Source organism: Syngnathus acus, chromosome 8, assembly GCF_901709675.1.
Source record: "Syngnathus acus chromosome 8, fSynAcu1.2, whole genome shotgun sequence".
Classification (NCBI taxonomy): Eukaryota; Metazoa; Chordata; class Actinopteri; order Syngnathiformes; family Syngnathidae; genus Syngnathus; species Syngnathus acus.
Window position 1 is genome coordinate 5159462 of NC_051093.1, and position 25391 is coordinate 5184852.

At 46.0% G+C, this 25391-nt stretch overlaps 1 protein-coding gene across 4 annotated transcripts in view; it reads right to left on the minus strand.

Moving 5' to 3' along the window:
- Positions 1–50: 50 nt before the first annotated feature.
- pde4a (phosphodiesterase 4A, cAMP-specific) overlaps positions 51–25391 on the minus strand; it is a 32540-nt gene continuing 7199 nt past the window's right edge. The window contains exons 1-15 of one of the 4 annotated variants that reach the window (XM_037256751.1): positions 13975–14455; positions 12347–12532; positions 12176–12212; positions 12035–12105; positions 11463–11512; positions 10950–11062; positions 7093–7186; positions 6856–7019; positions 6684–6782; positions 5981–6145; positions 5794–5893; positions 5532–5686; positions 5330–5452; positions 4288–4470; positions 51–3691 (exon numbers count right to left, since the gene is read on the minus strand). In XM_037256751.1, coding sequence (XP_037112646.1) covers positions 3179–3691; positions 4288–4470; positions 5330–5452; positions 5532–5686; positions 5794–5893; positions 5981–6145; positions 6684–6782; positions 6856–7019; positions 7093–7186; positions 10950–11062; positions 11463–11512; positions 12035–12105; positions 12176–12212; positions 12347–12492 — 2013 coding nt within the window. In that variant the 5' untranslated portion in view covers positions 12493–12532; positions 13975–14455 and the 3' untranslated portion in view covers positions 51–3178. Of the gene's footprint in view, positions 3692–4287; positions 4471–5329; positions 5453–5531; positions 5687–5793; positions 5894–5980; positions 6146–6683; positions 6783–6855; positions 7020–7092; positions 7187–8895; positions 10152–10949; positions 11063–11462; positions 11513–12034; positions 12106–12175; positions 12213–12346; positions 12533–12789; positions 13928–13974; positions 14456–25391 lie in introns of those variants that run through there. The other 3 variants (XM_037256749.1, XM_037256748.1, XM_037256752.1) reach the window with 3 other exon arrangements.

Here is a 25391-nt window from a genome sequence, read left to right on the forward strand (position 1 = left end):
GTTGTACTTCTGTAAATACCCAAAAGACTAAAGAAATTTCCATTCAAAGGTACCATGTAATATAAAAATCGACCTTTATTGTATTTCTAACACACTTTACAGTACTGGACAGTGAAATAAAAAAAAATATATACTGATATACTGTCATTTTTTTATTTATATATAGGTATTTGCTTAATAAATGTGTTTATTCACAAAATGACACCTCGGCTCTTTTAAGAGGAAAAAAAAACTTTCATAAAGATAAAAAATAACTGGACACATTTTGCATGTTACAGCGAGATAATTTACAAATATTACAATCATTTCGTGTTATCTTTACCCCCTTGTATAATTTCTACCCCTTTAGTGAAAACACACACACACAAACACAGTCGCACACAGTCACACACGTGAATTAAAGCTAACAAAAATACTCTTTAGAGCGAGTCAGTCTGCATCACTCCAACCTGACAAGCAGGCTATTAGTTAAAGTTACTAAGAAACAAGAGGAGGTGATAGTGCTAGAAACGAATGGTCAAAATAGATAAGGACACACTTATTATCTGTATACGCGTCACATATTGTGTGACTACAATATAGCCGCTCAAGTTTTGACTTTACATGTCAAATTAATTAATTCTCACGCGGCGGGTGGATAAGCGTTTTGACTCTACATTGAGGGTTTGTGATTTGGCCCATTAGAATAGCAGAATTAATGGTGAAACCCCCACCCAGCTCAGACCACACACTCACACACCACACACACACACACAACTTGAAACTCTGCCTCCGAGCCTGGTGAAATAAAGTGCTGGTACACGTATATTTGAACAACAAAGAGGTGACGGTACAGGCAAACAAGAACATACTGAAGAGGTGAAGGTTGTGGCCTGCAGTGTGTTTGTATTGTTCAATCATTTACAATGCAATATACATTATATACAAGAGTGATTATGCTTACACCTATGTGATTCTTCTTTTTATTTTGCCCCTCTCACCAGCCACCGGAATGATATAAAAATAAACTGTACACAAACTGTTCAAAGAAAACAGACTTCCCGCGGTTTTCTTTTTCGTCATTTTGAAAAAGAATGGCAGCAATCAATCCACTGAATAATCTTATTAATAAGAAACAATTTGCTACAGTATTGTGTTTGTATGGCAATTAAATAGTAACTTTTTTTTTATAGCTATATGACATCACAAGAAGAAGCCACCCAAAGAAAATTATTAATTTTACTGAAAGTGAACAGGCCAGTGCATACTGTATGGGAATGTCGTGTTAATGCTTGTTTCTCCATATTCCCGTGGTTACACTCACACAGAAGAAAGAGCTTAGTTTCTGACCTGCAGAATCTGCTCTCTCGCCACCTTTCACCATCTTTTGCTTTTTACCCTGTGAAAACGTTTTTTAAAAAAAAAAAAAAAAAAAAGTGGGCAACGATACATTGAACATCATTTTAGGCCTTATTTTCTCAAACTGTCGCGCAACCATGATTAAGTCATTCAAAAGCAGGGTACAAACGGGCTGACTAATTATTAAAACGTCAGAGACATCCACACGTGACGGGAAAATACAAAGAAGAAATAAACAGAAGAAGCTAAGCTAATGGTTAGCTTCTATGGCAACTGCAATGCGGAGGCTAACTTGTCATTTTTATTGTGTGTGTGGGGGGGGACAGGCTCAGTTCAGCCCAATTATCAAAATATATGTACCCCGCTTAAACGCTCACTAATACACAACACAATGATTCCATCTACGTGATAGCTGCAAGGTAGTGATTTCAACAACAAAAACATTCTTCGTGTTGGTCAGAGCACAGCCACAACATACTGTAAATAACTGACCAATGTATTGAAACAAACAAGTACATAGACAAAACTATAGTAGGATGTATTTCCTCCTCTACGTATCGCGGCAACTATAAATCCTGCTTCCGACATTAAGGCAAAAAAACATAATAAGGACAATCGACCTTTTAGCAGTGACCACCTCTATGGAATTAGCTTGACTCCCTAATGAATAAGTGGGCGTGTACGTGAAGTGGTTTGACATCAAAATAAAACTACAAGGGATTTCCAGACCAACATTCCTGAATTCCTTTTCCCATAATCTTTACTCGTCAACTTTGGTGATCATTGTATGAGGACTTGAACACAGTGCGAGCGGGCGCGGCGCAAAATTGATCCGCTGATGGCATAATAATCCAATCTTCCTCACACTGTTAAATAGAAAATAAAGGCAAAAACGTATGCACCGAAGCATCGCATGGCTTATATATAGTAGGAAAGAAATAAGAGTTGGCGGGAGGGGGGGTTTGGTAATTATGATTGCTCTGTTATACCAGCAGAAGAGCAACAAAGGAAGACTTGACAGCTGAAAACATGTCACCACAGACACACCACAAAAGCATGGACAGTAGCTTCCACGAAGGGGACAATCAAAAGTGAGAACAAAAAAAAGCACACGCGCGCACTCTTGTCCCACAATGCATTGCTTCACCACTGCTCTCCATTCTGGAGGCCGGTGAGTCAGAAAGGCACAGAGCCATCTTCTCGTAAAGGGGCACGGGACCCGGGGCGCCCGGACATCCATATTTCCCCCAGTGACGTCCAACTTCTTCATTTTTCTTTTCCGACAGAAATGGAAAATAAAAATTAAAGTTGCTCGCTTTGCTGAGGAGAACAGTTCCTGTTGGGATTCTACTGAACATGAATCGCTAAAAGGGACTAAACACTCCATTGAGAGATGGCTTTTTCCAAAACAAAACAAAACAAGAAACGAATCATTGTTAGCGATCCCTTGTGTAAATGCACACATACAAACATACAGTCAAGTGTGTGTTTGCAGGAAAACAGCAGCCCAGGGGGGAGGGAGGGGGGGGGGCTGCGATGCTAAATTATTCTGCATATATGCGCGCGTGCGCACACCGCATTCAAAACGAGTGTGTGTTTATCTGTGTGCATTCCCGTCCCAGAGTGCTACACCATGTTGTCCAACGCTCACTACTTTGCATCTACAGTTGCTGTGTGATGAACTCCTCTTGATTCCCTTTTTTTGAAAAATAGATTTAAAGGTCTGTTTAGTCACTGCGGTTCTTATTATTAATGTTCTCGGTTTTTGGCCTCGTGAAAGGATGAAAACAGATCACATGTGCAAGTGAGGAGGGCTCCGAGACGCAAGAGCCGCCCGCACTCATGTATCGTCGGCTTGCGAAGAAGAATCCTCCTCTTCCTCTACAGGACTGGTGTCGGAAAGTCTCTCCTTCTTGGACTCGGTCTCCGGCTCGCCTTTCTGCTCCTCGCCCTGCTCCTCCTCCTGCTCCATCGCCACCTCCTCGTCGTCCTCCTCCTCCTCGATGATGTCCTCGTTCTCCTCCTCTTCCTCCTCTTCTTCCGCCAGGACGTCCTCCCCCTCGTCCCCTTTGTCGCCGTCTCGCTCCACGTGGTTTGGGCACGCCGCGGCCTCGCACTCGTCGCACTCGGCCTGAGAACCGTCGTCGAGGGTGAGCTCGAACTGGAACTTGTCCGCGCAGGCGTTGAGCTCCTTGTCCTGGCACACGGGAGGAGGCGACGGGCTCTGTGGGATGGTACTCTGGTACCAGTCCCTGTTGTCCTCCAGAGTGTCCAAGATGTCCTGGGCGTCGGGGTGCACCAGGTCCCCCCAGGTCTCCCACAGAGGATGGACGATGTAGTCGATAAAGCCAACCTACACGGTAGAGGGGATACATGTTGTTTAGGCCGGTTTAGTCCGATATAAGTCACCCTTCCCTCGGTATAGAAGAACATAAGCGCTTATTGCATCGTGCGGTTAGCTAGCTAGCTTTGCTAACACCCCCGAACAGTTTGCCTGGTCGCTTTAGAGCTTCTTGATGTCAGCTATGAGTGTATTCAGTGGATTATTTAAGCCCCACGGTTCCACTATGATATCAAAAGCTAGCAAGCTAGCTAGCTAGCTAACTAAGAGGCGGCTAGACAAACTCATGTTGAATCTTTTCATAAACAATTCAGGAATGTTTTTGATCAGAAAATTGTATAACGCCACCAGTGGTCTCAACATAGATCTTGAAATTTGTTTTTTTTTTAGACTTTTTATCAGCCTCTGAATGAATAAAGCTTCTCTGTTGGACTCCATAACAAATTAGCATTAACAACGTGGGAGGATGACTACTGCCTTCCCAGATGCCAGCTCACGCTCTGTTCAGTACTGCTTTTAGCAAACCACCCCAGCACCACCAGCATCTACCAGCTGCCCAGTGGTGCTGAGATTCGAACCCACGCACAAACGACTGGACCAGACTTTACCTGACTCTTTTCCACCGAGGCGGTGTGCTTGTCACACATGGGGCTGATCTCCATCCCTCGTTCCCTCTCCTTGTCACCTTGCCTGAAGAACTCCTCCATGATTCTCTCCGTCCATTGTCGGTACACTGCCAGAGGCTTGGTGGGATTGCTCAGGTCGGCGCAGTGCACCATGTTCCTCAAGACCTGCACGGACACAGTCGCAGATGCCGCGATTAATTAGTGGGTGAGTCACCCGCTTGAAGAAACAACTCAAAGGGTGTCACTAGATGTCATCTGCTTGTTTTTCAACGACTCATCAAGGCCACGGCGAAGATGGAAACTACCCAAGTCCTGACCGCTGACCTACTTTGCTGCCTTTTTCAAAATACATCACCTTTAATGACTTTACAAATCACTTTCAAACGACCCACACCGGAGAACGAGGATCTAATTGTGTAACATTGGACACATACAACACTAATCGGTTGACCTACTTTGGCGGTGGTCGAAAATCTACTTCTGCGTGGAGACGGGATGTCTGATTAAAAATGCGTGCTGGAGTTGTTTGCTTTGAGACGCTGATTCGTTATCTCCCCACGACGCTGTGAGTCAACTGGGGTCAAATGCTTGCGTGCACGGCCGCCTGCCGCCTCCAGGTTAAGATGTCACGCTCCCTCGAGCTCCGTGCAGACAATAACGAGCGGCTCGGTCTTTCATTAAAGTGTCGCCCCGGCAATATGATGACAAAGTAGATCAAATTCCAAATTGAAAATATACTACAGGGAACAGGATCAGGACCTCGCAACTGTCTCGAATCTTAAGGCGCAAAGTCTTGTGGCGGAAAAACATTTAAAAAGACCCTTTAAAAGTTTGGGCCTTTTTTTGTCTTCTCTAATTAATGGCCGGGAAGTCATTATTTATAATACCATCCATAGTCAGGCATTCATGAAATAAAATTACTCACAAATTTCGATAAAATCTTCCCCTAGATGCGGGGGTGGCCAGTGGGGTGACAGGAGAGCATACAATTTAGCTCCGCCCCTGGCCCACCTTATTTCCTCACCTGTATCCGATCGGTGTAGTGGTCCAGCAACAGAACACCCGAGCTTGTCACTTTCTTGGTTTCCACCATCGTCTTGAGGTCTGCCAGCAGGCTCATGTGTTTGGACATATCTGTTGCTAAAACCTGCATAGACACATTATCATTTATTAGTATTAGGAAGGGAGATGATGGGGGTCACGAGAGTTGGGGTATGAAAAGTCACCATATCAATGACAAGTTTCCTCAGGCTCTGTCTCTGCCTCTTGCTAAGGTTCTGGAAGATGTCACAGTTGTCCTCGTGGAGCAGCTTGAAGCCCACAGCCAGGTGGTGGTTTTCCAGAACCGACTCGTCGTTGTACATCAGTGCAAGTTCCGAGTCTGCAGGGTGTAACGAGTACATTTTTTTTCCAGTCAAAACTGACTAAAATGAAAATTGCAAAACTTGTGATGTTGTGCCATCTGTCTTGTCATGCGTCTCTACTCACTGGTATTTATGAGGAACTGGTTGGACACTCCCGGATGGTCGACATCGTGGATGGCGGCCGCAAATAACGCGGCCAAGACCTCTAGATCAGTGAACACAGCCTGTCATGAAAGAGAGAAATAACACATTGGTATCCACCTCAAATATTTACATAATACTTGACAAACTAAACATTTGGCGACATTTACATCTAGAGCCGGCGTAGACAGCAGTACGTGTGTGGACTGAGTGACATCTGCGGCGTGGAGGCTGTTGTGGTAGGCCACGTTGGCATGGTAATGGTCCTCCAGCGTCATCACGTAGGTGACAAACGTATCCACTGGGATGCGAAAAGTCTTCAGTAGATCTCGCTCCTGCGGCCGGGAAGAAGCCAGCGCTCATAAATCATTATCGTTGTTAACCTGTGTTGCCTACATTATGAGTTTCTCTTGTCTGTTTTGGTTATGTGACAATTAATGTTACCTTTTAAGCTAATGCTAAGGAAGTTAGCAGTTGCTCCACAGTAACCAAATATTCCATATTAGGCTACAGATATTTTCTTACAGTGTGATGTACTTTTACTCAAATACATAGACTACACGAATAATGAGTCATTTAGGCCCGTTGAGGACAAATTTCAAATCTGATTCGTGAAAACAATCCCATTAGCAAAACAATTAGCTAACATCAGCCAGCATAGCATAGACACAGAAATCTAATTGGACCCCCCCAAAAAATATAATGGTCTTTTGGGAATACATTAATATTCCATGAAACAAAAGTTTGAATTAAGGTTGTGAATGTAGGTCATTGTTTCTGCTAGCATTTAGCCCGCGGCTGGTTTTGAGTCAGCAAAAAATGAAGCCCGCCAAGCAATTAAGCACTCTTGCGTTAATGCGTCGACTCCCTCACCTGGAAGATGGCAAACATAATACAGCTCAGGGGTCTGTTGTTCGAGAACTCTGCCACACGAAAGATATTAAGGCCCCACTTGTTCAAGTCATTCAGCTCCTGAGGACACAGCACAGGAAATGAAATGGAACTTTTCTGACGAGAACTGCAGAAATGGTTTGTTTGCACTCACTCTGGCTAACGCATCCTCATGTTCAGTCTTGACGCCAAAGCGAGGCAAGGTGGAGTTTGAAAGGCTGGAACTGTGCGTGAGTTTCTTCACGCCGCTGATGTGACACATGGGCTTGTCCCGCTCCCTCAAAGTCGGGGATGGGATCTCCACCTCGTTCTGCTTATCTGCTCGGAGGGATTTCACTTCAGATACGGCGGCGGGTGGGAGGAAAATAGTTTATCATGGGGTTCGGTTTACCTAGAAAGGTCGTGGAGATGTATTCGGACACCTGGTTCCCTGAGCGACTCATCTCGGACAAGTGGGACAACTCTCTGTTCAGCATCCTCTTGAACTAAAGAGTAGAAACATAAATATTGTTTGCTTTATAGTACATCACGTGAATAAGTCACTCTAGGGTTGGGTTGGCTTTTGTTTGGAAATAAATGAATAACGGTGATTTTAATGTGCATCAAATTAATCCTGATTACAGTGTTGTTGTTTTTTGTTAGATAATCACTCAAAGTGCCACACAACGTCGAAACAAATGAAGACAACAAAAGACCAATTATTGTTGTTTCACGACATCTTTGTAAAGGTTCAAATTTGGATTCCCGAGTGCATTGAGTGCCACACTAAATCATATTAAAATATGACAAAGCGCGTGAGCACGCTTCTTTTGAGTCACGAGTTGAATTCACTTATCATCGATGATCAATTCGTCCTTATCACAAAAGGTGAGAAAACCAATTACGATTCATGACACTTTTTTTTTTCCACACCACAATGCTGTCCATGATGATGGCCATGTACCGACGTTCTGCAAAATGAATCTGACTCCCTTTTGTTTTTCCTCAAAGATGTTTGCAAACCTTCCAAATCTGTTTCATTCTCGGGGAGGTAAAAGCAGCATGTCTGAATGACCAAGGCACAACGCGATGTCCTCCTGACCGATCCCTCACACATAACAATCTCTTAGGCAACCCGAGCGAACGGTTGCCGTGGCAACTCCATCCTCGCAGCCACTCACTTGAGCTTGACGTGAGCGCGGCGGCTTGCTTGGGTGACGATTCGAAAAGGAGTAGGCAGGTGTCTCTGACTTTTACCAAGGTCAAGTGACGACACGCTCCTCCCTTCTTCCTTTCCTTCCTGCATCTCCTAAAACAAGACCACGACCTAAAAACAAATCCATTTCCCCTCCTGCCATTTTATTTAGCATCATTCACTGTTTTCCTCGGCCTCACAAGGAGGTGCTCTGACATGCTGTCGGGCGGGATCAGGGAGTCCACGCGTAGTGGTACTCGCGGCCCCCAAACCGTGTCACTCTCCTTGTCGCCTTTTCCTTCACGCCGATGCTGTAATGCTGAGTCATAGCTGCCAACCGACACTCGCCCGGCGCCAGGACAAACAACACTTCCTATGACACTGACTAATGAAGCCAGCGCTGCAAAGACATGACACACACACGTGCGCAAAGGCGACACGAGTGCAGGCCATTGTGTCTCTCCTCTCAGGGTTTAGTGACAACTGTGCTCAGCTTAGAAGATTTGGGACAAAAATGGAAATAGGCACCAATGTGAGCCTGAAAAGTGAAGAGTCCAATACAACAATAGAACCAGGCTTCAAAATACAAGAAAATTATCTGCCAATTAAAGAGGGGAAAAACGGACTTAGCAAGATTCCTTGAGACAAGTAACCAAGTGTATTTACACAAACTAAAGCTAAAACAAAATCTTATTTTAAGATTAATTTACTCATAACCAGCAATAAAATCTCATACAGTATGGATGCATCAAGCAAACTTTGTCATTGTTCAAAATACTTCAAGGACCAACTAGACTTCTGTTGGCTCTAAAATGGCAGACCATGCAAAGCAGAGACGTTTGGATAAACAAACTCAGCAAAAAAAAAAGAATCTTCCCTTGCTGTGAATGCGCTAATGCTACTCCAAATCACAAATGCTAACAAGAGGAGTTTCTAATGCATGCTACTTTGGGACACTTGATCATTCCAGCAATCTAAGATGGCCACTGCCAGGCCTCGTTTGTCCTCCGTGAGCCCTACCTGGTCCCACCAGCCGATGAGCCAGGGCCTGGAGCAGGTCTCGCAGAACAGGTCCACCAAGGGGGTCCTGCGCTGCGCCGTCGTCCCACCCCCCTCCAGGACCCCTCCGGCCGCCTCACCGAGGTCCAGCTCTGCCCCTGCCCTCCCCTGCAGCGGGCTGTAGCTGGAGGAGCGGGGCAGCCGGTAGCCCCCCGGTACAGGCGAGGGACAGGGTGACGGCGTGGGGTCAATGGCCTCCACCACACCCATGTTGAGGGTGACAGGAGGCTTGGGCCGGTGGCACAGGTGAGTGGTGTGGAAGTGGAGCGGGGTGGGAGCACTGCAGGTGCCCCATTGGCATGAGGGTGTCGTCAGGGCACGCGGGGAGAGGCCAGGGCACTCCAGAGTGAAGGCTGCCCCGAGTAGGGGTGAAGGAACGGGGGGCGGGGGAGGGGGGCGAGGGAAGGGGGCCGACTAGCCTGGCCTACATGCAGCACCCCAAAGTGGCCCGCCCGCTCGGCCCAGAGTCCAGCCTCGCTTGCGAGCTCACGACGCGGGGCCCAGGAGCCCCCCCTGGATCTGGAAGCTGTGGAGACTACATCTCATCCCATTTGGTGATCCGGCTGACCCGAATGTAGCGCCGGCGCAGGGTCGAGGGAGATGCGAGCGGAGAGAGGGAAGATTGAGGTAAACAGAGCGGGAGCGTCTGAAGGGCACCGAGACCAGCCTGCGGAGGAAGATGAGGCCGACGTGAGAGAGACGGGCAGGACGAGGGATGCTCGACCGACAGTAAAAAAATAGGACAGTTACACGACGGAAGCAAATGAGAGAGGCGGATGGTGACAGCAGCACCGCGGGACGACCCGAGTATCGAACGGCGGGAGAATCGACAACATGGGGAGGACGGCAAGATGATGGGGAAAAGGAATCTGGGCCAGTTTCTTATAATCGCGGTCTGGAAAAACAGGCTCCTTCTCTGTGCGTCGACTGCCCCTCCCCCAAGAGGGCCGGCCGAGTCCTCGTATCAGTGGATCGGCCCCGTCTGTCCCCAGCTGAGCCTGACGTCCCGCTCCGCGTGAGTCCGAGCCCAGGGGATGCCGTAGAGCGATCCCCGCCGCCTTTAGCCAGCCACTCCTCCTCCTCCTCTTCGGATGCTGTCGCCCGTGGCGCCTCTTTTTTGCCGGGATGTCGTAGACGACTCTCGCAAGCTAATCGGGCGTTGTGGCTGCACGCGCATGCACGTGCGTGCCTGCGCCCGCTGGCTTCTGATGGCGGCCCCAGTGCGCCTGCGCGGCCAGACGGCGTGTACGTCTGTCGAGAATATGTGCGTGTGTGTGTGTGAGAGTGAGAGACTGAGTGGGAATACAGCCATCAAGTGTCTCCATGTTGGATCTGTGCAGGTTGGTTGCAGTGCAAATCCTCCATGAGAGGTTTTCACACTAAACGTACACCCGACTGAATCTCAGCATGTTCAAAAGGTGAAAAGCAGAAGGGACGACGTTCGACAGAACAAACGGCGCCTGCCGCTTTAAGATGGAACACTACTACAAGAGCGTAGCACGCCATGTCATTGGATCCCGCCCGGACCACATGGCTTGCGGTGTGCATGGCCAACCAATGAGGAAGAGGCAGAGGCAGAGCCTGCTGCTGTTCGATAGCAACCAAGGTTACAGCGGAGACATCAGCATCAGGACCACAGAACACCCCCTCCCCTCAGCCCCTCCCCCTTCAATTCCACACACACACTCATGTGCTCACCACCCACAGACCTTGCCCTGCGTGTGCACACTCAAGACGCTGCGTAGGCACGCTGCCATGAGGACGTAGTAAAGCACAAGACGCTTTATGCCACACTGATTCCCATCCACTGATGCAGAGTGACAGGCGGAACAATTAAATGCTCTCCCACGGCTGGGTACATTTTTATTACGTAAAAATATGTGCCTCGGCTCAATAGAGATTGGGAAACATTACTTGCCTGCCTAACCTAAAGGGTAGAGTGAGTGTCCAATAAATACAAGCGCCATAGAAATAAATCTGAGTTTGTTTGGTGTCATGCTTGTGCAGACGGGCACCTTGTTGGAGGCCATCTCGCTGACGGAGCGGTGGGTCTGAATGGTCTCCAGCTGGTCCAGACACCAGTCCAACTCTTCCAGTGTTTCCCGGGCCATCTGCTGGTATGTCTCCTCTGAGGCAGACAAGGAAACATACTCAATTTGAAGCCATTTCAACAAATATACCTCGGTAAATTACAATATTGTGGAAAGCTGATTGCTTCCATAATTCATGTCAACCAAATATTGACTGCATATAAATGAACAAAATTTCCAGGAGGCCAATTGCTACTTAATTTCTACATTGAAAAAATATTATTTTTTTTTTTTTTAATTATATTTATTTATTTATTTAATTTATCATTCTTTCTAAGCCATTATCATGAAGTATTTTTATTTTAACTTTATATTATTTGTGTCCTTATTTTGATGACTATTATATGTCAATGTAATTATTATTAGCTATACAATATTTTTGTATGATTATTATTATTCATCTGTATAAACAATCTTTGATAAAATATTCATCCTTACCAGAAAGGGTTGCTTGGGGAACGGTCGGTTGACTTGTGACGGGCGACCTCCTGTGGACAAACACATCATTACATCAAAAGCGGAACGGCACGCTGCTGCCCTCTGTCGATCTTTGACATCCTTTCACTATGAGTTCAAAAAAATAATTTTGACACTCACTATGGTTTCGAAATCGTTTCATGAATGTAAATCATATCTATGTACCAACAAAATGGCGGCGAGCATGTACTGAATTTCTGGATAGTGTGCAATATTCCCAAAACTAAAAATGTGAACAGTGCGGTTTTAAATTTTTTCAAATAGCCTTTATAATTAAACTGTGAGGCAGGAGGCTTTTTCAGGACGCAGTGCGTAATTATAGAATGCTGATCATTCTGCTGCAATGCTTTTTCTTTTATATCATATTGATGCGCTTGAGGCCCTGCCAAAAACAATCGTCTCGATTCTACTGCATCGCAAAAAAGAGCATCCTTTTTAGAGTTATTGACCATGTCGTTAACTAAACGCCAGGATAGAAATGTGTGCCAGCAGCCACTGAAGCGGAGGAGCATCAAACACAAAATGATACTGACTTGTTAGTTGGTGTGGTGACATTGGCGAGGATGGTGAAGTTGCTTCTTACAGATCGGAGGCTGGCCAACACCTGGTAGGAGGGGGGGGCACCACAATTCAGCAACATACCGACAATAATTGGCATACTGTCGTCAAAATACCTGAGCGAAAGGGGTGACGATCATGTCTTCAGCATGCCTGTGAATGACAACTGTTAAAAAAAAAGAATTCTCACATCTGAGTCCTAACACTCATTCACTGCCAATGACGGATATAGACGTCAATTTTAACTGATGAGTGTGATGGATCCAGGTTGAAGTCTGTTTACTCACCCCTCACTGTTAATGGAGGAGTTGCGTGACATAGTTTTGGGGGATGTGTCGTAGTCGGAGTCGGAGCGGTACAGGAAGGACTCCCTGCGTTGGCTCTGAGGGAAAGAAGGGTGCAGCACCAAGCCAGGACTCGCCTGCGAATCCATCGGACTTCGTCCCGGCGACGGGCCATTCTCTGAATCGAAGCTGGAGGAGGAAGATAGAAACGTTAATATGTGCTCTCGTTTGATAGTGACACCGAGATGTGACAGGATAAAAACGTCGCAGTCCGCCGGCATGTGTGAGAAAAAAGATGTGACAGGCGCCCCTTAACTGCTTATAAAAGTGTTCGTTCTGAAAATTCACCCGAAGCCCGACATCCCCAACTTTCAGTGAGTAGAAAGCCATCAGAAGTTTTAAAGAGCATCGTAAATAAAAGGCACGCCGCAGAAGCTTTAATGTACCTGCAGTGACTCTGAGATAAACGTCTGCGCTCCTGAATGCTTCGGTTCAGTTTCAGTCGGCGGAACAAGGTGGATCCTGTGGGTCCGCGGGATTGCTCGCCCGGCGACATGGGCGAGGTGATCGAGTCGGCCGGAGGTGGCCCCTCCGGACCGTCCCATAACGTCAGCTGTCGCGTCAGTTTCTTCTGAGTCATCGCCGCCCGAGGCTCCGCTTCAAAATGTCCGTCCCGTCTCGCGCGAGCGCCCCCGACTACCTAGCCTCGACTTGGACTCGAGCGGCGGATCAAATAACAAGGCCCCGATCCTCCCTTTGGTCCCGCTCGCCCGCATGCCAGCTGAGTCAAAGTGCATCAACATGCATATCCCGCTCTCGGATCCTCAGGCCTCGGATGCTTCAAATCCTTCCACTCCCCCCTCGACCTGATTCTCGAGATTTATGCAGGTCTCCTTAATCCGTGCATGCGCCGGGGTTCTTTCAGGTCTGGCGAAGACATCGCCTCACACACTTCCATTCGAGCAGCCCTCGACCAGAGCGCAGCCCTCCCTTTCTTATTTCTTCTAATTAATCAACTTCACGCCCTTCAAATGAATATCTCTGTGACTCGGGTTGTCTGCCCTCCCTCCCTCCCTCCCTCCCTCACTCTTCACCTCCTTTCCCTCTGGGCTGCGCGAGCATGTGCTCTCAATGTCCTTATCTCACAGCTCACAGTTGCTCTGCAGCAACAGGAAAGCTGATCAGTAAGAGACCACAGGCAACACAACAACACTCTCTGTCTGTGTGCAATGAGGATTTGCAAGATAGGGAACCACCCAGGGAGAGCTAAAAAAATAAATAAAAAGAGCAAGTTTTGGAAGGCAACAGTTGACTCACGACCCTCTTGCCCCGGTGTTTACACGTTCTACTAAAGGTCGTGGTAGGGGAAGGGAGGGGGGGGAGGAGAGGGGCTATGTGCCCAAAACACTTGAGTGTTTTGACACCAACATCCTTGCAAGAAAGCAACAATTTGCGTGGCCTTTAGATAAGAACACGACTTCATCTTCATCATCCCTACCAGCAACAATTAGACCATGAAATAGCTTTTTCGAGCAAGGTGCAAGCAGGTCAAGCGAGACTAATTCGGCGATGACGTCTGAGAAAAGAATATTCGACAGGCGCCGGGTTAGAGGGCGGGATGTCACACTTACATGGCCGGATGTTCGAACGCAGCATGATTTGGACGTGTTGCACCAGAAGGGCGTTACGATACTGACGGAAAGAGCTGAGCTGGTATTTGTTACGTCAATAAAAGGAGCCCGCATCGATTGTTATTCACAACATTGTGTTGGCATTTGGACAGCGCGGGGACTTTTCATTGCGTCATTGAAGAGGAAGTTAAGAGCTGAATATGGTAACACATTATTCAAATGTGAGAACCATTACATGAGGGATTTTTTTTTTTCTGGTGGGGAAATCCGATTCTAATTACGCCGGATTATCTGCATTTGTGTCATCCTCTTAATTGGCTTTTGTTGAATTGAATTTTGTTGCAAATCATGAACAGGTAACGATTTACAATTTTGGATAATCGCTCGGGGGATCACCTTCAGAGCCATCAATTGGGATGTTACTGACTTTGATTGCAAGAGGAGAACTACTCAGTATGTGCACACCCCGCTTATGAAAACTCACACATTTCCAAAAAAGACAACTTGGAGGGGAAAAACGTCAGGAATCATCACGCTCATGACAGCTCCTATTGTGATATGCAGAGAGCTGACAATTACTCCGTCGTGTGTCAAATAGTGAGCCCGGCCTGCATAATAGCTGATGAAAGCTGGCTAAGTGACTCATGCCCGCAGAGTGAGCACAAAAAAAATAAAATAAAATAAACACCCCCATGTTGCACTCTTTGCTGTTTTCACTCACAGCGGACGCAAGATGGCGATAAGCAGCGGCCGTTTTTTTTTTTACGCACGACAAGCATTTCAAGTGATGATCAGAGACTTTTCGGTAGGACGCCGATTTGTGCCGGTTGAGCTGCTCCGTCTTTACAGGGAGATTGCAGAGTGTCGGCTCTGGGATGCAGAACACATTAAGTCTCGCTGCTGGACAACGCCTGAGGTAATGGATGTTAGTAAAAGCCCATATTCGCCATTCGATCGTTGATGTGGAACTTGTAAAAAGCTTTAAGACTTCCACCAAGGAAAACATGTCCTACAAATCGACTTAAACTTGTAGGCTCGTCTTTCAGGGGGTCCTTATGTGCCAAATAAGCTGCGGAAATCATGCTGTTATGCTGCAGCACTTTTTTTCCCCCTCTCCTCTCTCTTTCTTTGCACAGATAGAGGAGAGGGTGGATTAGGTGTCATTAATACAGCAACCTTCAAAAGCGATGCAGCGATTAGTTTGATTAAACCTCAACACATATTCCCTCCACGCTGACCCCTGCCCGGTCTCCCCGGTCCCCACGCGGAGTTTTTCTTGCCATTGATTATTCATTAGGATTCATGATGAGGAAGCGAGCTGGCGCCACATCAGCGTTTTCCCAAAAGTCTCGCAGGGTGTCAGCTCCTGCCGCCCCGCTACACGCAGCCATTAATCAGAGCTCTCAGCGAAAGCGGCGCTTACGCAAGACTGGCTTTTGGTGAGAAGGGTCAAAAACGATGCCGTTTTTGCCTTTTCTCTTGCATATGATTTCCTGAAAAGATTTGGACTTCTTCTTCTTCTTCTTGCACAAGCCAATCGCCCAATCTCTTCATATCACCAACTTAATGATTAACCTGCCCGAGTACATCACCCAGCGCGGCGTTTCAGCCTCGGAGGAGAATGACAGTTATTTCCTGCCCCCGCTTCGTCTTCTGCCAAGCAAGCACAGATGCTTATTTTCAGGCGCAAGCGCCAATCCCCCCCCATCCATCCATCCTTCCGTCCTCCTACCCATGAGCCGTGCCTCACCCAGGCATTTAGCACCTGGCTGATTGCTAGAAGTGTGGGGGAGTGCAGTGAAGAGGGAGTAAAGAGATTGCAAAAGGGGAGCAGGGGGGGGGGGTAAGGGCAGGGCTGCTATTGGCTTGACCATACTGTATAATCACAGCGAGTGAATCATCCTGCCAGCGAGCCATTGAGCATGTTGAGACGCTTTGATTCTGCAGGCCGGGGCACTCTTGGGCGGCAACGTGCCCGAGACTGACACATCTCCAATGACACGTTCGTGTCCGCTTGCCTCGGCTTGCCCTTTGTGTGCTTCTCAAGCAATGGACAAGAGGACAAGGGTTGACAGAAACACGCTCTATTTTACATTGGCATTTACAGTACAATGCACAAGAAGCAGAAGTTCCCGGGGGGGGGGGAGGCCAAGCCATCTGGCCACTGGAGATCCAGGATGAAGGCATCCTCGAGGCCAAAGATGGAACAGCGGGGCATGGGCGGGGCATTAGCAAGGGGGTTCCAGGAAGCGCCTCAGTGTAATGCAGACATGTTGAGACAAATAAATTCTTTTTTTTTTAATGTCAGGAACAGCATCAGCACTATCCTTCCAGAAGCTCTAACAATCAACACAAAGGTCCTAGTGGACCCGCCTTAGGTTAATTTCCTGGCAGAAGACAATTTTATTAGAGTACGTTCCAGCATGCGTTAGCATTTGGAACAGCTCAAAAAGCTCTCCAAGTTGATCCTGGATGCGTGAGAGAGGGTTTATTACTCAAAAAGACTAGACCTGCAAGGAGACATATAGTGTCTGCAGTTGAATTCATTCCAAGACCAAACCACTTGTAGCTTAAATCGTTATTTCTCATTAAAATAAAAGGAAATGCAACTTATCCCAGATTGCATATAAATACAGTCAGCCTCCCTCAGCCCGTTGTGCTCGGCGTCGCACGCCGTGCGGTCCGCTCACATATCCAAGGATTACGGCACATTATCCTTCCCCTGGTTGGATCGCGACTCGAGCACAGAAGCGCAGGTCACTGAATTTACAGAACCGCAGGTGTCGGCTACAATCTGACACCTGCTCGATTCCAAGGGAAATAGATTTATTTGATGCGCTAAACCGGAGGGGATTACCGGATCCGTAACGTTGCTGGCAGACGGCCGCCATCTAGCAGCCTTTTAATCTATTAATGCTCGATAAACTCAACCTGGATTTAGCGGGCCAGATGAGACACACAATTGGTTTTTATTTGAGGGAATTGCCCTGAAAGTCTCGTGGGGAGCCACAGTCTTCCAACCTTTTCTACGGTCTACTAAATTCTAACTACATTATTGCTACGAAGGGAATATTGCCAAATTCGAGTCTTTGCACTGCCTCAAATATTATCTTCCACAGATGCGATTCAATACACGAGTTCTATCCAAAAAATCCGCCGTTACAAAGATAAGCAGGCCAAGGCCAAACAGTCCTTCAGATATCTTGTGTCTCTGATTAAAAAAAAAAGAAAATCATGATTCAGCAAGCATATAAAACTCCCACACATGTCCACAGATCCATCTACCAAGATTCAAACCCAGAACCTCTTGACTGTGATGCAAATCACTAGCTCACCATACTCTGGCTGGCAACATTTATATTAAAAAAGGCCCAACAGTAATATTTTTTTATATTAAAATGATTGATGTGACTTTCTGCTGTTTTGTCCTTTTTTTGTCACCTATGAAGGATTAACAATGTCTCAGATGTAAGCTGCGTAATAAAACACGAGTTCACAGTCACTCTCAGCCGTCACGCTGCTGGCGACAGACATCCACTTCCCGGCGACATTCGCCGGGAATGATGGAAAAGGTCAGCCCACGACGCGCCTGACTCCTTTATTAAGTGCTTTGTGTTTGTCACCGCCGAATCGCCACGGTAGCGTTTAGCGCTTGGATCCGCGGCTCTATCTGAGTCCGACTTGCCCCGAGCGGCGGCGCTTTAAGAGCGACTGCCAACGTGGCCTTTCGATGGGAGTCGGGTTGCCAGGTCGTGGTGACAGATGGCTTCGAGATACACTGCTGACTGATATGGAAAATGAAGATCTGGGGGAGGGGATGCTCGAATAAAACCCAGAAATTGGCCATTTCCATGTTTGCTGCATTCACTAGCGACTCCCAGGGTAGGAAATTGTAAAGCTTTCCAAAAGGAACCGAGATGTCTTCTTAACTATTCACTAAAAGTATTTTCAAACACAGTTGAGAGATTCAGGTACGCATTCTGAACAATACCAAACCGTTCATCAGTGTAGCCGGCGTCAAAAAGGTCAAATGGTTACTTGGCTTTTCAGCACCGCAGCTGTCGCGTGCACTTTAAAATGTCAAGGCCCCCGCTACCTGAGCGCATCTTGCGAATGTCCGTTTCCCTCACTGCAGCTTCGCAGGGGAGCACCGTATCGGTTGCTAGCGCGGTCTAACCTTTAACTGAATCGTTTTTTTTTCAATTAACACTCACATCTCAATTCCCAAAGGCCATTTGGGAATCGTGATTCCCCACACCTTGCTGTGTTTACACCCGCCAATCGGAATTCCAAAGAAGAGCCGCTCTTGGTTTAATGAGCAACCTCCTTCAGAACGTTTTCCTCCTCCTCATCTCCGAAACAGATGGATTGTCTGACACGCCTTTGTAGTTTCCCGCCACTCGCAGACAAATGAGTAGCTGAGCTACACAAACGCTTGTGAGTGCCTCGTCCGGAGGCTTTTGATGTTAAATGGACTTTGTCCGGGTACGAATGGACGGAGGAGAATATCCAGGCGGCATCCTGCTGAATTTAATGAGGCGTATTTTGAGCCGGTTTTCATCGAAAGCGGAAGAGCACTTTTTAGCAAGCCAATTACAGCCAGCGGTGTGTCCATGCGTGAAGCAAACGAGTTGACGGAAGGTGGACCGCCACTCCGGCCTCCCTCCCTCCCTCAGCCGACAGGCCCACACAAGCACGCGTGTATTTTTAGTAGATGGTGACTCCCTCTCTGCAGGCTTTTCTTTTCATACACACTGAGAAAAGAAAACATAAAAAAACGCAACGAGAAAGACGAGTGTGACTCATCTACAGCTACCGCCGTGTCGCTGTGACTCCGTTCCCCCTCATCTATTTCGAGGTTCCGCCAATGGAATAAAGCTATCTGGCTTGCTCGATTTCAATCTCCTGTAGATTTTTATCATTTACTGCCACGTAGCTAACTAGAAAGGCAGCAGGGAACTAGCTAACTACTGTATATGGTTCCCTACGTATTCACTTTATAATCTTTACTATGGTACAAATCTAACGATTGGGCTATTTTGCTAGCAGGCTAGCTAGTGAACATTCAATGAGCGAACTCCAAATTTTGTATATTACAATTAAAAAAAAGAACTACCAATAGAAAGTATTTCTACATCACTTACTAGCCAGATTCTAATCTATTTTAGATGTTATCGTTTACTACACTGCAACAAGCTAGTTAGCATCTACAAGCTAACTATTGTAGATTTGTTTTACACAATGTAAAAAGTCCAGCTAGTGGCTACCTAATTAACGTAACCACTTTTTTTGGACTGGCAGCACAGTGTGTTGATATGGGATGAAATGTATTGGGTTTTTTTAAATTTATATTACAATTCAAATACATTTTTTTTTTTTGTGTGAAACAAGTTAGAAAAAAAATCTACAATTAATCAATCAATAAATCAAATATATCTCACATGCTAGCCGCTAATTAGCAATAGATGACAGTATTTATCTATATTTAACTGCTACCAGAATGTAACAAATGTAACTATATCCCTATCTTAGCAAATCTACCTAGCCGTATAGTATCTACTGTATCTTGTGGTGTACATTTTGAAATTAATTACAAAGTAACAAAACCATCCATCCATCTATCCAGTCTCTCCGTATCCTCTTTCCTAATATGAATTCATGGCACATTGAGTCCAATCAACAAGCAAAACGCCCACTAATAAGCAGCCTTTGCATCATACGCTATACAATGACGGCGGGCCGACCATTACTCGGCAAGAACGGGTAATTAAGAGCGGTGATGTAACGCGGCGAGCAAATAAGCCTTGCCCAGCATGCAGCTGAGTGAAGAAGCGTTCAAGGTTGATTTGACAGCGAAACTGGTCCATTTAAAACGTCACGCTTAAACTGTCCTTTCATTTGTTAGCTATGTGAGCGAAGTACAGGCAAGGAAATTCCTGACTTGTTTACTTGGCTGCGTTGTCCATCATCGATCCCATCGACAGCACGCAAACAATACATCTGTAAACATTTTTATATTCAACACGTTTATTTTAACCCTGTGGTTCATCGTGTCCAAAATGTATGCTAGCTGCCTCATAGCTACGTGCTAAAACATGATGCTAACGCTAATGTTCATTAACTGCTAAAATGAAGTCAATATGGATTCAATTTGTTTGGTTTAAGGACAAAATCTTGTTGAATTGCTTGATCACTAGATGAGGAATTTGAGGAACATAAAAAAAATGAGCTTAAAAAAAACATAACGCTCCTCTGCAGGGGTCACAGGGGTTTTTGCATTATAGCTACCCTACTGCTACATTAAGCTGATAAGCTTTTGATGAAAGCACCATTTAAATGATCCTGTTTTTATGTTATGCCTTCCATGAATTAATAGAGCCATGTAATTACTATCCCTGTTGCAAATGTTTCCTGGCCTCCCCGGAGATGAAATGTAGCAATTAGCATAACTGCACTCCACTATTAGAGTACAATTCCCATAAGAGTTAATAGAGAGGAGAATCCCATTAGTAGGACTAGACTAACAACACAGATAAACTGGCAGTCATGGGCCGTTAGCAAGGTAAAAGCGGGTTGGTCCGTGCGTATTGTCCTCAAAAATCATCCTCGTAGCGGGCCGGCGAATGAGCCGCGTTTGTCCGATGACTCAGTCTGCCTGTCGTGTTCGTTTGTGTCACTCACTTCCAGGCTGCCCCAAACGGCCTTCGTCTCATTTCTTATTTTTTTTTTTTTCAAGGCAGCAGAATTCCCCCCACCCCTCCAGAAAAAAATGTTCCATAATTCAAATGTGCTTCTTCTGTTTCCACTTGGCATCACCTCGCACCAGACGCACGCCGTCTGTTGTCCAAGACGTCTGGAAAAGTCGAGTCGGCCAAATGAAGCAGGGAGATGTTTAAATCAAATCGTGAAAGGTGTATTTTTATTTTATTTTTTCAGCTTTTGCCTACGCCTCGGTGCTTTTTGCCTGGAGGGAGTTGCGGGGGCTTGCCATTGTGAGTGACTAAAAAAGTAGCATGTGACCTAAGAGATACAGTTCAGTTCTTCTAGCTAGAGTAGGTTTTATGATATTCTCCTTTTGCAATATTAAACAAAATAACGCCTTTGGACTCATGGGGGCACATAGAGCATTTCACTTCCCCTTTAAGGCAAGCAGGTAGTGTTACGTGAAGGGCCTTTTCTCGTTTCCACAAACAGGAGTGTTTCGGTCTGGCTCTATTCGCAGCAGCAACAGATGGTCGAATAGAAACGAGCTCCAGTGGCTTGAGCTGCATGGTGGCGACAAACGTTTTACACGAAAGAAAAAAAAACAACCGGCCAAGCGTACTACGCTTTGCTCAGCATGCACAAACGACGCTCTTTATCAGCCTCGGGCGATGTCTACGTAAACAACTTTGGACTCCCTTCCCAAAATCTCCACGGTTATGTCCACCTGAAGACACACGCATAGTGCATGACTAAGCAACAGATGGCGTCGGAGCGGCAGAGCCATTTGTAGCCCGAGGAAGGGCTTTTCCAGATAAGGCACCATAATAACAATGGAGGATCAAGTAAAGGGGAATCAGTCGAGGAGTGATAGCGAAATCACTCTCCAAGCTTCATTTTTTTAACGCCGTGCTATGCTTTTATTGCCTTTCTGCAATAAGTGTGATACATACAGAAGATTGAAACGTCATTTTCTCAGGCCCACACACTCAGCTCTGTTTCTTTTTCGCTTCCACGGGGTTGCCGTTTTGATTATAAATGTGCATCGCGTGCAGTTTATGGACGAGGACGCCTGCAACGCAAAGTCTGAAATGTAGCAGAAATGGGAGCTGTCTACGGACGAGCAGTGCTGAATTTATGATGAAGCCTGTAGGGAGCAAGTGCTGACATCAATCGTGAAAATATGCCAATTGGACACAAAATGGAAGTAGAACACTACTTTTGAGGAGAAACACTGCTGACGTGCTAACGGTTCGCATACAAAACGACTAATTGGTGACAGTTTCCAAAGTGGTCAAGAACGGACAAATGGGGGGGGGGGGGGGATGGCAACCAGAGGCTGGAAAGTGAAGTGAAGCTCAATGAAACAGCGAGAAGCGAGGCTGGTTGTGTTAATCTCATTACACCGAGAGCCCCCAGGCTCCTCTGGCCCTATTTATAGCAGCCTGACAAAAAGAGAAAGGGCGGCCTTCGTATGTGCGCCGTCGTCGATGTTGCTTATGCAACTGAGTGGCAAACGATGATGCCAATCATGAGGGGGCCCCTCGTGTCAAACGGAAAAAGATCATATGTAAAAAAGAAAAAAAAAAAAAACAGACAGCTTCCCTCAGCGCACCAGCTAGCATGAAAGCAGCAAATGAGAATTTGGACGTCATATTCCATCAAAGATGAAATATCTAAAGATGTTTGTCTTTTGAATTGTCACCTTGCCAAAAGGAAAGAAAAAAAATGAAAAGAGAAGCCAAATGTATTGAGAGAGGACTCAATTTTGATCCTCTCACAAGAAGAAAAAGCCTCATTTCCCACAAGTAATCACACAATCAGCCTCGGGACACACAATCACACACACGACACTATGAACACACACACGCTCACATAGAGCGAGAGGGAACTCAGACTGAGGGAGTTAATTACCTCCATCAAGAAGGTTCTGTTTGCACCAGTGTGGGTTTGTTTATGTGGCACTTCCTGTATTTTTTATTTTAATGACAGTTATTTTTGCTCCCATTATTGTGTTTATTAGCGACAATTTGTAATGAGGCATAAAATTATTATTTTTTCAAATCAATCTAACACAAATTAATTGAATTAAATGGGACTTGTTGGAAGGACGAGAGAAGAAGAGGAGGAGGCGCTCCCCTGACCTCCGGGCGGTGCATTTTGCCGTCTGACCTCTGACACAGTGAAAGCGGCGCGCTGATGTGTGAACGCGAGCGTGTGTGTGACCTACAAAGCGACAGGTTGTGCTCACGTGGATGCGGGCACGCTCCCCCGACCACGTCGACACTCGCCCTGAGCGCCTTTCGTGCATCGTGGAAAATTCTTGTGGCGGCTGCAGGTGGTCGCTTTTTATTCCATTCGCCGGGACTATTTTGTCCATTTGTTTTTCCATTTTCCCTCTGAAGCTGCAAGCATTCCTCGACAAAAGAATTAACCGTCAGATTTAGTGTTAACCATCGCACTATTTTTTCCAGATTTTTTTTTCGCACCAAGTGTACTTACAAAAGTGTCCCTGCAATTTTGCACTTTTGTCATCCGGCTTTGCATGATTAGAATGAGCAATGAGGTGACATTTTGAATTCCAAACTCAACATTTCACTGCTTTGACAGCAGCAACATCAACAGAGCAGGAGGTGCATGTTTTTGGTAGCAAAGGTTGACTTATATTTCATGCTCCAATCGCTCCCAGATGCTCCAGCGCAGGATGGACGACCGCTTCTGAAATGAAGCTGCGAGCTGCTGTGACGTCCTCCCCCCCTCCTCCTCCCTCCCTCCTCCTCCTCAGCATCATCATTTCCTCCTACACGTTTCCACTTGTGCTCATTTGCACATCATCTCCTGCAACGTCGGCGTTATGTTCCATCTTGACGCCGTGTGGAATAAAAGCATTGGGACGGTGAAAATGGAAGAAAATACGGAACCACGGATCCAAACACTGGTGTTGGATCTTCTATCTTATCAGCTCTGCTCTAGTTCAGCCTATAAGATATTTGGTGGACTTCTTCAACAACAACAAAGTTCTCCAAAGCCCAAAGTATTCAAATTGTTTAAATTCAGAAACAACAAACCAATTTGTACCGATGGATAACTTTTTGATCGTTCAAGCTATATTACAGCCTACAAAATTACTAAAATTAGTGCCGTACTGATGAGCTAAGAGAGGAATTATAAATCCCACTCAAGCTCGAAGCAGGACACCAATGGATTCAAATCTTGATCCATGGCGTGCTAAAAGATTCAAGGATGGTACATTTGGCTGGCCTAACGAATCAATTCAAAACCACTGCTAGCATAAAATTGTCCAAAATATCGTAGGCAGGAAGGTCTAGCCCTGATTGAATTACTGCTGAAAAGAATTGGCCGAATAATTCTACCCTTCTCCAAAAGAACAATGCAACTCGAAAAACAAAGCGAGGCGCTAAACCCCAAACGCGAAAGGTGCACAATGCTAAATGACTACCTGTCTGATAGCATCAATCAAAACAAACCCTGGTTATCTCTGCCAAGGCAGAACACGACGTGAAGTGAATTCAACAAGCTTGTATTGTTAAGCGTTCGCAGCCTTCATTCTCACACCAACAATGGGGAACTATTTTAAATGTAAGTATAAATGTAATTAAACGCACAAATACTAAAGGTCTGATTCACATAGCGGTTAGCAAATGAACAAGTGTTGAAGTGTGATTGGATTGGACTGAGACACACAGTGAGAAGTCTGCCACTATCAGCACCATCTGTGTTCATTCTTTGAAGACTCCAGCACGCTTATTTTGGGAGGCGACATCCACAGTCGTGTGCGTACAGCTGAACGTGTCTGAGAAACTTCCAAAAATTGAATATATCATATACGCCTGGTTTATGTCATTTAAGAATATCTTACAGCACGACATTCAATGATTCCCTATGTGTACCTATCGTCAAAATGACAATCTAATTCTACAGTATGACATTTGAATGATATTTTTTTAAACAATTGACAACATCAGATTTATAAGCGGCAAGTGTGCACATTGGCGGCCGTCCTTTAATCTGGCATCTGGAGAGAGTGACTTGAACCAGTCACTCTGTATGACATTACTCACATTAGTGTGACAGGACGCTCTGCTCGACAGGTGTACGCCGTTTGTTCTTTCCGCATCGCTTATTCAGTGTATGTGTGTGTGTGTGTTTGTGTGTGTGTGTGTGCACGCGCTCCACTGCGCATTTGTCATCCTCAATCAGACAGACAGCAGCATTCCACTGGGGGACGTTCCCCCTCGGTGGTACACATTTGACACAAGAGCTATGTCGACACGACAACATGAATCCATCCATCTTCTGCTTATCTTCTTCTAGGTCATGGGCGGAGCTGGAGAGAGGTACGACGGCAATCACGGGGGCACGATTAGACTAACTTTGAGTCTTTTAACTCAACCGTCTTGTTTGTTTTTGAAATGTGGAAGGAAATCTACGTAAGGACAAGCGACAATGTCTGTACAGAAATGGCCTACCAGGGATTCAAACCCAGAACTGCGAGGCAGACATGTAAGTCAGGATGTCCCAGTGTGTCTCCCTATAAAAATGTGACTCCTTGTCAAAAAGTACTATGTAATTCTGCAATATGCATGCCAGCCCACTAGGTGGCGATGACGGCAAATGACCTTTTTATGCCAAATTATATCAAACAATCACTGTAAATTACAACCTCGACAATTCAGCATTATGTAAATTGTCTA